This window comes from Rhyacophila brunnea, unplaced genomic scaffold (assembly GCF_057557595.1).
Source record: "Rhyacophila brunnea isolate RB1 unplaced genomic scaffold, BYU_Rbru_1.0 scaffold_7, whole genome shotgun sequence".
In the NCBI taxonomy this organism is placed as follows: Eukaryota; Metazoa; Arthropoda; class Insecta; order Trichoptera; family Rhyacophilidae; genus Rhyacophila; species Rhyacophila brunnea.
In genome coordinates, this window is record NW_028233339.1 from 38,679,897 (window position 1) to 38,695,544 (window position 15,648).

The window sequence follows — 15,648 nt, forward strand, 5'->3', positions numbered from 1 at the left end:
GGAGTGTAGTCATTGAAAAATTGGCAATACCCAATTGTATATTTTAGTCTATGGTAGATTAGTTTGCTATGGTTGGTTGAAATAAATCCTAAATTATAGATGGCGTGTATTGTGCCACGTAATTTTAGCTGTCAGTGGTCTAATTTGTTGTAAATTTTCATGTCTTCATAATAATGGGATCTTCCCATAGCACCGAAGTTCCGGGAGGAGGATCTGAAGGCTATCATGTTTTAAGAGTAAATTGAATTGCTGTTTTGCGGTGTCTTTGTACTCGTCTAACCTTAAATTCGACTTTTAATAAATATGTGTTTTTAGGTCCAAGACGGTTCTCCTGGCCAACATGCAGGGTTGGAAGCATTTTTTGACTTCATAGTAGCTATAGAAAATACAAGACTAGACCAGGATAACGATACGCTTAAAGAACTGTTGAAAAATGGAGTCGACAAGAATGTCAAAATGTCAGTGTACAGTAGCAAAACACAAATCGTCAGAGAAATAAGTATTATTCCTAGTACGACCTGGGGTGGACAGGGACATTTAGGTGTCAGCATCCGATTCTGTTCCTTCGAAGGTGCCAACGAAAATGTGTGGCACATATTGGTAATTATTCAACTTTGAAGCTTTTTATTTACCTATATAATTTGACATTGCCATAGATTTTTTACACTACCGGTACTATTTGCGGAACTAAAATCGCTATAAATATTTGCCAAAGCATGATTGTCTATTGCTGTTTTCATTTTGATTGAAATAAATTAATAACACAATGCACACATTATGATTAATAATAGGTACATATTTTCGACCAGAATTGAATATTGTTGAAACAGGGCAATAGGGATACGATACGAGTATCACTACTGTTTTGTCAACATGGAATCATTCTATACTACTCCCGTATAAAATTTGCAGTACTTTAGCCATTATTTTGGAGGATATAGATGTGAAAATGTTTTGTTTTAATTTTCCTTGTTATATATTATATAATATCGATCAATAAATAGGTACACTGTTTTGAACCTCCGCATTGTGATCAATAACATGAATTATTTTTTAATGTTTAACAATATAAATACGTACCTGACGTAGAATGGGGTGTGATTAGACCACTGCTATTTTCAGAAATGTTTTAAGCCCTAAATTTTGTTAAAAATTAGTATGACATGATTATTGTTGTTCAAGAAAATACACATTTTTGTAATATTAAACAGTTTCGATACTTGCAAGTATTGATATTTTCATTTGATACGATTCCGTTACTAAGTATCAATAGTTTTTGTTTCGATATGACTGCCCTAGGCTGAATATGTTAAAGAAAATTCATCATCGGCACTACAACCCAATGTGGGTCTTGGCCGCCTCCAGGAAACGTCTCCACTCCCCTCTGTCTGCTGCAAGCTCCCTCCACCGCCTTAGTCTCATGGATGCTGTGTCTCTTTCTATACAGTCCAGCCACCGCAGTCTAGGTCTCCAGACCCTCCTTTTCCCTTCTGGTCTGTTGAAGAGGAGCCTCTTTGATGGTTGGGTGTCTTCCATTCTTGAGACATGGCCTGCCCAACGAAGTCGCACATGTGAGACTACAGGGGGATCTTCATACAGCGCATGTAGTTCATGGTTGTACCTTCCTCGCCACATGACATCTTTCTCACATACAGCTCCAAAGACTCTTCTTAATATCTCTCTTTCAAAGATATCCAACTTCCTCTCATATTTTTTTGATAAAGCCCAGCATTCCGATCCATAGGTTAATATGGGTCTGATGAGGGTTTTGTATAACTTTATCTTAGTTTTCTTTGAGAGGAGTCTTGATCTGAAGTGTCTCTGTAAACCGTAGTAAGATTTGTTTGCCAGAGTAACCCTTCTGCTAACTTCTTGGCTGATGTCAAATGATGTTAAAGAAAATACTGTTCCCTATGTAGATGTAGCTTTTATATATGAAAATAAAGCTGGGCATATGTTATTACTTAACAGTAATTATTTAATCGTTTAAAAACAAGTACAGAGGCTAAGCCGGGTCTCACATAAAAAGTCGTCTCATCTGCGACATAGCCATAAATCGAGTGCGCAAGCTCTCGAAACATCAATATCATCAACAAAATTTAAACGTCATTGCTCAATAATGCCATCAGTCGCCGAATCAGCGGTTATCATGTATTGGTACCGTAGAAATCTAAGGTGAAAGTATTGGGCTCATCCGTCAATTAGGCACATATCGATGGACAGTGCATCCATTGTCGAAATAAATATTGCGCTCATCTGCCATTTTGATCATGGGTAAGTAGAAAGTGACTGGCGAGCTTGACGTTTAAATTAGAAATGGCCAACCCGTAGCATCTGCGCATGTGAAACTGCAACAACAAGGACATGACATGCCACATGCGGTCTGAGTCGAGTGAAATTTATTGCTAGCAAGACATCAGCTGTCTTTTTTCAAAATAAAATGTCACATTTCAACAGTGTGTGGAAGTCCATTAGGTTATATGTGTTTTGTAGATACCGACAAAATCACATGGACATATTCAACATGTTGCAGTCGAAGCGATTTTAAATGTGCGAGCCGGTTAAAAACTAGCCAGACACGTGACACTGGAGAAAAATGCCATGCTCACCCGTGTTACGAGTTTAAAAGTAGTTTTATATTTACATAATTATTTTGATGAACAATCATGTAAAATCTCAAATACCGGAACGTAGATAATTAACCAAAGAAAAATGTTAGCAGCAGGCTGCTATTTCGTTTTTTATTTAATTACAAACAATGCATTCAATACTGCCAATACAGAATTTAAAAAAATCATCAATTCAATCATACGAAAAACGTTATGGAATCACTAAGCGAACGCAAAATGTTGTAATATGTATAGTTCCTATTGCTCCCTCTATTAAAGTACAGTAGAATTTCACTAATCCAGAGCTATATAAAACCTGGCCTACAGAAAAATGGAAAATAAAAAAACATTAATATTTCTAAGTACAGTAGGCACTCGGTAATCCGGCGTTCACCAAACAGGCACGTCCAATAGTCTGGCATTATGCAATTCAGCCCTCATGGTCTATAATCCGGCAGGTTTCATATTAAACTGCCGGATTACAGAGCGGAGAGCCGTTCGCTCGGCAGTTTGGTGCCTGACCTTGACAGATAAACACGTGTATAGAATTATTTTCTACAGAAATCCAAAAATATGGGTGCCGGATTACCGAACTCCTACTGTACAATCATTTTAATAAAGATAATAATATGTATTCCCTACACTTCATCCTTCATCTGTTAAAACCGCTGCAGTGCTATTTTAAATAGTTAACATGATAACAGTTTTCCATTATTTTTATTGCTCCAAAATAAAACGGATATCACTCGGAAAAATTCCATAAACAAGGTGGTTATCTACAATAAATATTAATACATCGCACTGCGTCTTACTTGATTCCAAATGCATCTGATTAGAATCTCCAATTGGATCTCCAAGACATGTCAACTGTGTTACTCAACGACATTTGACAGCTCGCGGTTAATACAGTCACGTGAAACAACTGCCAGATTTTTGAAGTGTTGGGTTAATGAGATTCTACTGCAGTTCAATCTTTGTGTCAAATAAAACTTGAAACATAATTTATTCAATGTAATATGACAAACAAGGCGTAAAAATGTTACAGGTGGCCCAATGTAAATATTAAAGAATTTTTATGACAAGGTCACATAATAATTTTTACCTTTTTTAAGTTTTTTAAATTCAATGCTGATTATCAAGCAGTGTTATATTTACATTGAGGGTTCTTCTTTAATAGTGGCGAATAGTACCTGTGGGAAAGATATAATTGATGCATAACGAAAAAATTGTGCACACTTGGACAGTCATACTTAAGCCGATAATAATAATATGCGTGGGATCTTTACTTATTTCAACATTTAATTAAAATTAATTCCTTACAGGAAGTCCATCCGTCTTCTCCTGCCGAATTGGCCGGACTGAAACCGTTCTCGGACTACATCATCGGTGCCGATTCCATACTGCACGAAAGCGAAGACCTGTTCACGTTGATAGAAGCCCACGAGGGCAGGCCGCTCAAGCTTTATGTATACAACACCAACGACGACTCTTGTCGGGAGGTCGTCATAACACCAAATAACTCCTGGGGAGGGGAGGGTAGTCTCGGTTGTGGAATTGGTTATGGATATCTTCACAGGATACCGGTTAGGACTTTGCCAGAACAACCCACGATGATACCATTCCCTAGGGCAGGAAATGTGGTGAGGCCCTTTCTACTTATATTATTACTGAATGGCAAAAGTGCAGATTTGAGGTATATCCTTAGATTTGCAAATTTGTTATATATGCAAATATATGTGAGAATGTACACTAAAACCTCACTTCACAGCTATGATTCGGTGAAGTTGGCCGTAAGGCGAAATGCTGTATAACGAATCATTTATTTCCATTCAATTTCACAAAAAAAATCTCGATTTTTAATTGACATACATATTAAAAAAATCACATCTTTATTACAAAAAAAATGTATTCGTCATCATTAGGGAGCGGATTTATATGCAACAAAAAACATGATTATATGCATGCACGTATGCACTTAAAATCAATAAAATATGCACTAAAACCAAAGAAATATGCAGTTAAAAATTGACATTTTTTGTGGGAAAAAATTGTAAATACCCACCCACTTTACCCAATATTACTGACAAAAAATCGAATAACTAGTTAATAATTTTTCAACATAATACAATAGCAGAACAAAAAAACACCAACAATGAATATAAAGTTAATCAATTACAATTTTCAAAATAGTTTTTTCACAAGTACAAATAATTGATTAATAAATGCAATGTAAACCAAACATAACTTAAAAAACAAAAACGACACACTTAACTATTCCTAAATACTATTTTCTGTTTTTTGCCTGAAAAAAAAATTACAATATTTTTTTTCAATATTATGCTCTGGCATTAAATTTTTCTGCATAGGTATCTGTCAGTATTTTGTTTATATGCGGAAAACGACCTCTCAACGTTCACAGAGGTGTTCACAGGGGAGTTGACTTCACTTTTTCTGATAAATCCACAGCTCGGAGATGGCATTAAAAATGCAAGTGCATCTAAACTATCTACCTTCCTAACTTAGTTATATTTCGATAAAATAATTAAAAAAAACTAAAATTATAAATCCAAAAGCTCTAAAATATGAATTTATTTATGAAATATGAAATGCCTCAAATATGCTCTAACGTCTCAAATGTGCATTTATATGCACAATAAAATTTTATTTTTGGATTCTGTGTCTTTCAAAACAGATTTCTGTGCAACTCTCATAGCTGTGCATACACCTTAACAAAACATGCACTAGCATATAAATCCGGGCCCTAATCATCATTATCAATTTGGAGTAGGATGTTCATTCCTTGTTCGAAATGCGAGAACGCTCTTGACAAATCCTTCGAGATTAACTTTCGACCAAGTACCTAGTTCTTGTCATGTGACGTTAAGTGTCAAATTTTATGCTACTCTCATTGATATGCATATAGGGTAACTGCATTAGTCCCCGGATAGCTTCAGTATACGGACAGTTTTGTACAAATATAACGAAAATAAGCAAAGTATGAGAGTTTCATATGAAGGATGACTCGCATATTGTGCCTGTATTGTTCCTTGACCAATAAAATTATATTTGTCACGCACAAAAGAATTCATTCTATAGTATTACATTAGTAGTGGTGCACATGCTAACTCAACAAAAAAATATTCGATTTCTTAAAAAACAATTAGTGAACGAAGGATACAAAAAGTACGTTAAAACTATGATTATTTCATTTATTCGCTTCAAAGATGTTTCATATTATTCAGTAATATGTTCTTGTATATTATTCAATGATAAAAATAATGTATTTTGTTAAATTTAGTTAAATATTTGGTGTCCGGCAACTAAAGTGCAAAATTTTATCTTTTTTTAGTTGTCGGACGCAGTGTCCGGGCACTGAATTTATAAGAGACATTGAGTATTTGTGTGTGTACAGTATCACATCGAGGCTTGCTTGGTTTTATACACGTTAGAAAAGGACAAACATAGAATTGTAAATATTTTTAGTTTTCGGACACGATTTTATAATTTTGATCCTGCTGTCCGGCGACTAAAATTCAATATTGAATGACCGGACAAAGCTATTTTCTAATTAATTATTATGTATTTACACAATCATCTCCAATAGCTGGTACGAGTACGTCAAATGCAAGCACCAGTTCATCAAGTGTGAGCAATTTAACATTAAAATCTCATCTTTTTTACCCCAAACCTACTCAATTTGGGAGTAAAAATAGAATAATAAGACACTGTCAAAGCACCAAGCGCCATTTCTTCGGAAGCGTGGAGGAAGATCATAGAAGAAAAAGTGAATGATGACAAAAGTACAGCAATTCATAAAAGATGAAAGGTCTTCCTTAGAAAAGAGAAGACAAATAAAAAAATAAAAAAAAGGAAAGCGAAAAAGGCGATTTGCCAAAATTGTTCTGATGAATTAGAAAGTGATGTTGAGGATGGTTTATTAAAGAACATTGGCTGTGATGGATGTGTTCATTGGTTTCACCTTAAATGCAGGACAATGTCTATGTTATCTTATAGTGAAGCATCACTAAAAGATTTTGTATGTAATTTTTGTTTAAACTTAGACCTAAATTAATATGTTTATCACCCGTATAATCACTCAGACACCCGTTTTACGTTGAACCCCGGTTCCGGGTTTGTAGGTGTTTAGACATTAAGTCACATATCCAGGCTATTGGGTTGGGGGTATAGCACTGAAGCATTTTTTTCACTGTAAAATTAGACATTAAGTCACATATCCAGGCTATTGGGTTGGGGGTATAGCACTGAAGCATTTTTTTCTCTGTAAAACTACTGAAGAGTGCTTGATTCAAGCATGGATTTTTTACACTTAGTTCTCTTTTATATTTATGATTGAAAATAGCACTTGAAAACATTTATTTTTCGTCATAGAAGGGATTAGGATTAGTATTGAAATTTATTTTAGTGTGTTTGGAAATATAATTATGGTGACTGAAGTGTTGAACCTTTTTAAAATTATCAATGGCAATAATTTAGTTGCCAGCAGTTCTCAAGTATGTTTTTTTTTTGTAAGCCTGCTTTGCATATTATAGAACACAAACAAAAGTTACACAGTTTGAGATTTTTTGGATGTAATAAAAATTAATGTCAAAATTTGGTCAACTCACTTGAGATGTTTATTAGTTTTACCATTTGATTTATGAAGTTCAGTTTTTTATTTCATTTTGCTTTGCTCAATTTGCACTCAAAATTACTTCGACAGAACTATATGAAAGAAACACATTGAATAAATAAAAATATGTTTTTTTTTCAAATTAGCAGTTGCTTGAGTGCTCATTGTGAACTATTTCTGCTTTTATTGCATCACTGTATTAACTAAAATTGTTTAAACGTGAAAAAATATTTTTTTAACACCAATACTTGTCTTATTTTCTATACGAAATAATCTGTCCGACCACTAAAAATAGTACGTCCAGAAACTAAGATTGTGTGTCCGGAGACTAAAAAAACCAACCATTTTTCTTAACATGAGAAATATAATAGTAATTTACCTAAATATAGATTTTTAAAATATTTATAAACCAAAAGAATATATATGTAAACATTTATAAATCATAACATATTTTGTTTTCTTCTAAAAATGGAAAAGATAATCGAAAATAAGGTGAGAAAATAGTTAACTGTCCGGATACCAGTGCATTTACCCTAGTAATGCGTATTCCCACCTCCAATTTTTTATGCAAATACATACAGTAAAGTCGCCCAGTGTCATCATCGAACAAGCTAACAAGCGGATTGTAAACAATCTACCGAGAAAAGTTGAAGGCCGGTCAGCTTTACACGCTACACGCCGGCGTGTGGGCCTACTGCGTCTGCGTAGTAGAGCGTTCTAGAACTACGTTCTGTCAAAATAGCTTGTTGGCTTCTCAGCGAATGGAAAGTTTTGTGTATCATCATCACAATCGCAGTAGCTGAATCGCCCGCTTTTAAATTCGACAACAAACAGCTTGTAAAGTAGCTCAATGTAATTGACTCTTTACTGGATTATCGTCGTTGTAGATAATCCGGTTTGCAGATTATCTGTGCATGAAATAAATAAAGTGCTAATATTTTTATAAAAATTGTCATAGAACTAGATGCGTGCATAGTGTGTACATGTGATATGTGAACTGATGGCAAATGTAGAAGACTTTTGTTTCCCACCGTCAGTGAACCTGAAAAAGAAGACAATTGAGGATCCAAGTGAAAAAGAATATAACATCAATCGCTCAACACGGCACTGACTTCTGTTGACACTATATTGGAGCACATCGACCAATGAGGATTCAGAATATAACGATACAATAGCTCTTGGGAAAATTTGTATAAAACCGTTAAAATCATCACTGATTATTATCAAATAATACATTTAGGGGCAAGGGGGTTATAAAATACTGAAAATTGTGGTATGTCATTCATAGATGACCTCTAAGTTTTGTAAATATCGTCATTGAACATGTTAATTCAGTATCACTACACGTACATAACCCTGTATTTTGCGGGGAATACGTTTTCTACACGGTCACGAAAAGCGAAATATCGCAATCAATCGGTGATAAAACAAATCAATTTAAAATATAAAAACACTAAATTAATAAATTAAATAACAAAATAAAAGTCATACATAAAATAAAAGTAATTGCAATATACTGAAAAAATAGCATTCATTTTTTGTGTTTATTGTGTAAAATTTGTCGATATTTGTCAATATCTGTCAAATAATCCGATGCAACTACACTTTACAGCACTCACTGACTTAAAATCTTCTAATAACTCCGTGCATTGACGTGCATTGATTGTGAAGAGAGAAGGCCTTTCAATTATTTTGATACTGGGGCAGGGAAATAATATTACATTGGCTTACTATTTAAAAAACCAGATAAATAAATATTGAAAATCTATCGTGAGGGTTACCTGTAATACAATATTATTAATTCAATCTCGGCCAGTGTAGTTTTCATACATTTATTAACATTATTTATATTTAGCAGGTGTCCACTGCGCAATCAACCGCCCCCCAGCCGACATACACCAGCAATCCTGCTGATGCTAATAAAGTTGAAACAGCGGCGCAGCCACTGTTTTACACGGTCCCCACTCCCGCCTCAGCTCCAAGTGATGGACTCTTTGGAGTGAGCCAGCAGCCGCCGAGCCTGGCCGCCACCACAAATGTCACCCCATCTGCCAACGTATCTTCTGGGATCAGTTACCCTCCACCGCCATTCCTGTCGGGGATTCCGATGGTTCCTCAACTTCCGCTCCAGTCTAATGTTCCCAGCACCACTGGGCCCGGTGTTATGCAATCATTTGTCGGAGCTGCGACGTCATTGTCCAACAGTGAGCTAATCAATTTTTTTGTTTATCTACAGTACAATTAATTGTGTTAATATGTAACTTGAATTTATTATCTCGTAATTTTTTTACAAAAGACGGATTATCATTGCACGTGAGTAGTACCATGCGTGTAATATGGAAGACGTCAACAATAAAACTACTTGGATCAAATGAGCATATTCAAATTAAGTATAACATGCGTGCATTCATTATTTGAAAATGTAAATGGTTTGTTTTTTTTACTGTAGTTGTCATCCGATTATTTAATTCATTCAACCTTTTTATCAAGATAACTAACTTTTTTGTTAGTGCTTATATAGGTCTGAAATCTTGTCTAGTTTCTAGATAGAAATGTAAAAACGTTACGAGTGCTGTCGATTTATTTTCTGAGATAATTGACATAAACGCCAACATAAAAATTTTCACTTACTGTTTTCTAATCGGACACCTCCGAATTCTTGCAAACGTTTGCGATGTGTGCTGATAACGCAGTGACTGCATCACAAGTTTTGGCTGGGATGTAGTGTTAGGATTATTTTTATCATTAATGTTATCGAGTTTAAAATATCTGATGATGTATAAATAATGACAATCTTTTTTCTTTTCATAGGCATTGCTGATTCTACACTATCCAATATCGGAAGCATGCCACCCCCGAGTTCCATTTACTCGACGAATATGCAAGGACCGACTCCGTTACCGAGTTTGCCAGGATTGCCAATGAATCAACCGCAACCTTATATTCCCATGATGCCGAGCTACACGCAGCCTCCCCCGAATTTCTTTCCACCTAGCAATTTGCCCCCTCAGATGATTCCTTCAAATATGCCACATTCTGGCATCGCTGACTCTCAACCTTCTTATATATCCCCCGTGTTGACTTCATTATCGTTACCTGGAATGCCTCCTATCACAGTGAGCGCTTCGTTGCCTGCTGCGTTTGAAGCCATGCCACAGTACACGTCTGTCAATCAATCGCAGATGCCTTCTTAAAATCAAAAATATTTTTTTAAGCTATTTACCATTCGACATGAATTGTTGTTGCCACACGTCGGAGAGCCCAGAAAGCATTTACGCATGTTTGGTATTATTCTAAACTATTGAAACTAGCGGTCGAGGATAAGCAATTGAGGTTTTATATTATAAGTGTGCAAAGATTGTCAAATTATTATTTTTTAGTTAAGAGTGTACAGCATTGTTGAATTGGGCGCCAATTACATATTCTTAAGGAAGTGCAAATACATGAATTAATTATTCTAAAAACAGCTTTTTATTGTTTTTCTATGAATATACAAGACATATCAAAAAGTATGTCTTCGTAACCTCTAACCTTTAACTCTGCTCTGAAGCAGAATTTCCCAAAGTCATATTTGCAGCCATTAAAACCCAATAAGTTTTACAATATATTATAGCTTATGACTAAACTATTCTTTAATCGACATTATCGATCCAATTAATTCGACTACGATATAATTATGTTCATTTATTGAGAACGCTGGATTAAAAATTATCTTATGAAGTTCTTTGTGCTTGGGAACAGATATTGGTAATTTCACAAAATTGGATCTAGTACATAATTTTGTGTGAATATACAATAATGCGAGATAATATTCAGGATATTGTTAATTCAGTATTCTCATTGGGCTTGTAAAATAATAGATCACAGTTTTTATAGATCAGAAAATTTGTCATGATCATCTCCTTAAAATTTATAATCGTTTTGTTTTTTCACAAACTCAATAAAAATAAGCACAATAATTATTTGGCTTTTTGAATTTATATTATGTTACTTTACTAAAGAAATCTGTTCACATGATTCTTGTTATAAAATAAAAAGTCTTTTTTACAAAACATGTCTTATTCTTTGCTGTAGGTTGGTATACCTACATATAAATATGCCACAAAGAAAGATGTTGAAGAAAAACTGTTTTGCAGATATATTCAAAATCAGCCATGTCCATAATGAATGAAAAGGAGAAAAACAGCTTTTTTGTTTCCTCATGTATACGCACATGAAGGTGAAAGCTTATATTATTGCAATTATAGAATGTTTAAAATTAATAAGATCCACATTATTCGTTTTCATATAATTTTCGTAGATTCTTCAAAAAATAGATTTTTTATATGGACATGGCTGTTTAGGCTATACTTCAGTTGAGACATGGTCTAAAAAGATCCTGGCTAGGCGATGCGCGGATTGTGCAAATGACGCGTGCTGAACTAAGTATAATTTGTCGTAAAAATCCAACATGCGTCCATTTAATGTTACCGTAAAACCCCCTAACTTCGCCAAGTGTCCCTAACTTCACCTAAATCAATTGAACACTAGAAAGTCATGTTTTTACTGTTATTGCACCACTTTAAGCCACTAAGGCGATTTAATGATAATATTCGTCCTATCAACACACAATTTTCAAACCGCCATTATTTTAGCCGTGTTTGTGTTAGTAACGTTTTTCCGAGTCCGGTTTGAAGAGATTTTTTCGGAATACCTCTGAACTTTTGCTGATTTCTACGAATCTTGTAGAGGTAGATTCTTCATATTTTTACTATAATATAGTGATATAGTCTGCTTGCCAAATGTAACGTTCGATTTCCAATATTTATATTAAAACATCAATTATTTGAGTATGCAATGTTTTGTGAATTACTTGTTCCTAAACTTCCCCTGGCTTTAAGGTTGTCACAAAAAAATGCTTTTCTTGAAATAGATGTGTTTTATTTTTATGGTTTTTAGACTAAAAACTATTCATCACTTTGAATCACCAGTTAATATTTTTATTAAAAATGTACTATCTAAATCAATGATACTCAACCTTTTTTTTCTTCGGGCCAAATACATATATTTGTAAAGTAACGCGGGCCGCATCACTACTGGTGTGATGAAAAAAATCATGAAACCCCCCCCCCCCTTTTTTACAAAACATTTTTGAGATTTTAAAAATTATGAGTGTTTTTTAAATTAATCGTGTGCAATAGCAACACTCTTAAACCAGATCTGATGTGACAATCCTCTTCGGGTGTCACTATCTGTGCGTCAAAGTCGAAACGAATCTCAAGATATACGAAATTCCTGATAATAAATGTGTTTCGGGCCACACATAAAAGCTTAAATCGCTGATCTAAATCAATACATGAAAATGATACTATAATGCTTTGGGTTTTGGCAGCCCTAACATAAACTCGTAGGTTGTATGAAACAGTCATTGAAGTGATTCCTATCTTCACCTAAGTAGATATTTCTTTAAAATATGTCCAATTATCTCTGGCATAAGACCTACATTTGCTTGAGGTCATTTTTTAATGAATTTCATGAGTATCCATAGACAATAATTTTGTACTGGACCTACTAAAATACACTAGGTAAAAAAATTGTGATTTATTGTATTATTTAGTATGAAAAGGGTGTTACTTCAATAAAAATAAACACTATCATTGTGCATTACATAACGTCTATAAGACTTCATATTGGTGGCAAAACGACTTTCTGCTAAAAAACCGGGCGAAGTTAGGGGGTTTGACGGTATGTTTATTGTTATATTACTAATAATAATAGTATATTCATTGACATGTTTTCTTTTTTAAGTAAATATGTAAAGTTTAAGTAAAGTCATCTTTACATGATTTAAGAATATTTTCATTCGACGCCATGACAACAAATCAATCTGCGAACACCTCGCTGTCCATCTCCGATTGGCGACTAGTGAGAAATTTCGTCGCACCTGCTGTTGAAAATTATTTGCCGTTTCACTGAAGTACGCTGTTATAAACATGCACGAATAATTATTATTATTAAAATCTTTAAATTAATTAAGGAGTAGGTGGTACGGTGGTGTGTTTTTTTAAGAAGTACAAAGGGTTCTATAAGTCTCGTAAATTAGAATTATATAAAACCAAATTTATATTCTCAATACTATGCCTAAAAATGTCAAATGCGACCCTGCTTGACACCGGACCCTTTTTAGGATGCAGGTTAGACAGAATAAAACTTATTACCGATTATCCCTATCTTTGGAGCGTTTTGTCGATTCTGCCTTAATTATTCGTTTTATCGCCTTAGTGGGGGTCATTTCTGATATTTGAAACAGTATTTTTATTAAAAAATGTTGAAAAAGACACTATTGACACTCACTCACTCAATGGTTCGTAAACAACTGACGGCCATGTTGTTGTAATCGGTTTCAGTGATTGGCCTGAATGGACATGGTTGAGTGTGATATAATTACTTCAGTGGATATGGATGAGTTTGAAAAAACTGTTAATCTTTGGCTTCCATTTACTTATTATACAGACGGATTTGGATGGTTGTGATAATGCAGAAATGTTAGAAAGCATTAATTCTTCCGCAAATCACAAAAAAGTCAAAAATACCTAAAGGAGGACTTGGCTGATTTTGAAATCTAGCGACACATATATTATACATATGAAATTGATGCTGGAAAAGGATTTTGCATTACAGATTCATTCGTAGTAAGGTTTGACAGTTATTTTGATAGTTTTTGGTAGCTATAACTCTAAAATTGGCCAATGGACATCCATCTATATAATTACAAAATATGAAAATCAAGAGAAAATTGTTCTATGGAGATGGAACGTCTACATAATATGAATGTGAAACAACTGATAGTATATTTACCAAGGCCGATGATTAAATTAACTGCAAGTCACTTCGCATCGCAAGTTCATTCATAGCAATATTTACACCGGTACTTTTACATTTATTTTCCTGAGATAACGCCTTCTATGACGTCGTGGGTCCCAGGTTCGAATCCTGGGTCTGGCAAATACACATTGTTTTTCAATTTGCGTTTGATTCAAGAGTATGGACCTAATAGGTTGAGCAAGTGGCCAACATCCATTACTCGTAAAGAAACAGAAATCTGTTAATACAAACCTCCACTCTATGGAGTTCCATATGATCTTAGGATCGGACATGGTAAAAAAAAAAAAAAAAATAGAGCTACCTAGAATTCAACCTGCAGGTTGCAAAAAATAAATTCTGGTGACCGCCATTGTCCCATTTGGTTCTGTTGTCGATAGCTCGAATTGAATCGTGTTTATTATTGGTACATAATGAAATTTATTTTTTTAAATCGCATGAACTGATATGTTTATTGTGATTGCTAGATCTAAATTAAATTACAGGCTGTTTTTCAATGTTTTTTTTTGATATGGAGTAGGTACTGCAACGCGATTTCCTAACTATCGGCACGTGTGTCAGCCGACGACATGATGTAATTGTGACGTCAGCCAATACACGCTCGAGGCATGCCGCCCAGCACACAGTGCTCACCATAGATATTATTACGATGAAACACCTATATGTGTATGGTGACAATGAATAACGCCACTGTCTGACCAGCATTATTTTCTCGAATGCTATTATCACTCCGGTAGTACGTCACAATGATGTCATATGACGTCATGTCGACCGGGCGGCTTGCACTCGCAAGTTCTAACATAGGGCCCCTGTATCTTTACCCAAATCTTCAATACGGATATATATTTTAAGTTTAGATGGGACAATCAGGATAATGATAAATATATGTACAGCTATTGTTTAAATTAAGTGTTTGTTTATTGAAATCAAGTTTATATTACATAATATTACTTCTCAGATTTATAAATTCTCCTAGACTATAATATAAATGATATAGTGATGAATGTGGCTCTATGATAAATTAAATAATAATCCTGGTGTCACCTAATTCTTCTTCAGTAGGCAAAACAATCTTAGCTGGGTCAATGAGGTTGCGGTCGACGGGTGGTAATCCTAATGACTCCCTGCGGCGCAGTTCCAGGAACCCTTCTCTAGAAGCCCAGTCTCTCAAAGCGACATCGGGTAAGTATGCAAATCCAACTCCCCCAACGACCAAGCAGAGAGAGACTGCTGCAAACATTGTGGCATGGGTAATGTTGTTGTCTGCCACTTGATCTTTATCCTCGAATCCATAACTAACCCAGTTCTGTTTAGATGGATCGGCGAAGTCCTCTACTGTTGTCGGGGTGACTGTTGTTGCTGTTTCACTATTTTTCTTAGAAGTCGATATAAGTCGAACGTGTCGTGATGCCTGAGGAATTACTATATTCTTCAGTCTCAATATCGCAGAATTTCGGATGAAGGCTGCCATGTTTTTGACTTTGCAATGAACATAGACAATGAATTTCTTATGTAACTGTCAAAATATTGTGAACTACAAATTTTATG

General features: G+C 34.8%; 2 protein-coding genes across 3 annotated transcripts; one reads left to right on the forward strand and one right to left on the reverse strand.

The window, feature by feature from the left end:
• Positions 1–95: 95 nt before the first annotated feature.
• On the forward strand, positions 96–11,291 carry Grasp65 (Golgi reassembly-stacking protein 2). Of its 2 annotated transcripts, none has more exons than XM_085957633.1 (5): positions 96–236; positions 316–600; positions 3,932–4,249; positions 9,095–9,443; positions 10,051–11,291. In XM_085957633.1, exons 1-5 carry the CDS (start codon positions 174–176, stop codon positions 10,431–10,433), a joined length of 1,398 nt encoding a protein of 465 aa, XP_085813759.1. In that variant the 5' UTR covers positions 96–173; the 3' UTR covers positions 10,434–11,291. The 2 variants fall into 2 exon arrangements, with proteins under 2 accessions (XP_085813759.1, XP_085813761.1); XM_085957635.1 differs by having other exon boundaries at positions 9,098–9,443.
• Positions 11,292–14,996: 3,705 nt separating this feature from the next.
• Positions 14,997–15,630, reverse strand: NP15.6 (NADH dehydrogenase [ubiquinone] 1 beta subcomplex subunit NP15.6). The gene has a single exon (XM_085957504.1). The coding sequence runs from the start codon at positions 15,569–15,571 to the stop codon at positions 15,122–15,124; it is 450 nt and encodes a 149-aa protein (XP_085813630.1). The 5' UTR covers positions 15,572–15,630; the 3' UTR covers positions 14,997–15,121.
• Positions 15,631–15,648: the final 18 nt, after the last annotated feature.

Excerpts from the sequence above, each read along its gene's own strand:
- Grasp65 (XM_085957633.1), top strand. The coding sequence starts at position 174 with ATGGGATCTTCCCATAGCACCGAAGTTCCGGGAGGAGGATCTGAAGGC. Across the intron at positions 4,250-9,094 it reads TCCCTAGGGCAGGAAATGTG|CAGGTGTCCACTGCGCAATC; the intron begins GTGAGGCCCTTT and ends ATTTATATTTAG. Across the intron at positions 9,444-10,050 it reads TGCGACGTCATTGTCCAACA|GCATTGCTGATTCTACACTA; the intron begins GTGAGCTAATCA and ends TTCTTTTCATAG.
- NP15.6 (XM_085957504.1), bottom strand. The coding sequence starts at position 15,571 with ATGGCAGCCTTCATCCGAAATTCTGCGATATTGAGACTGAAGAATATA.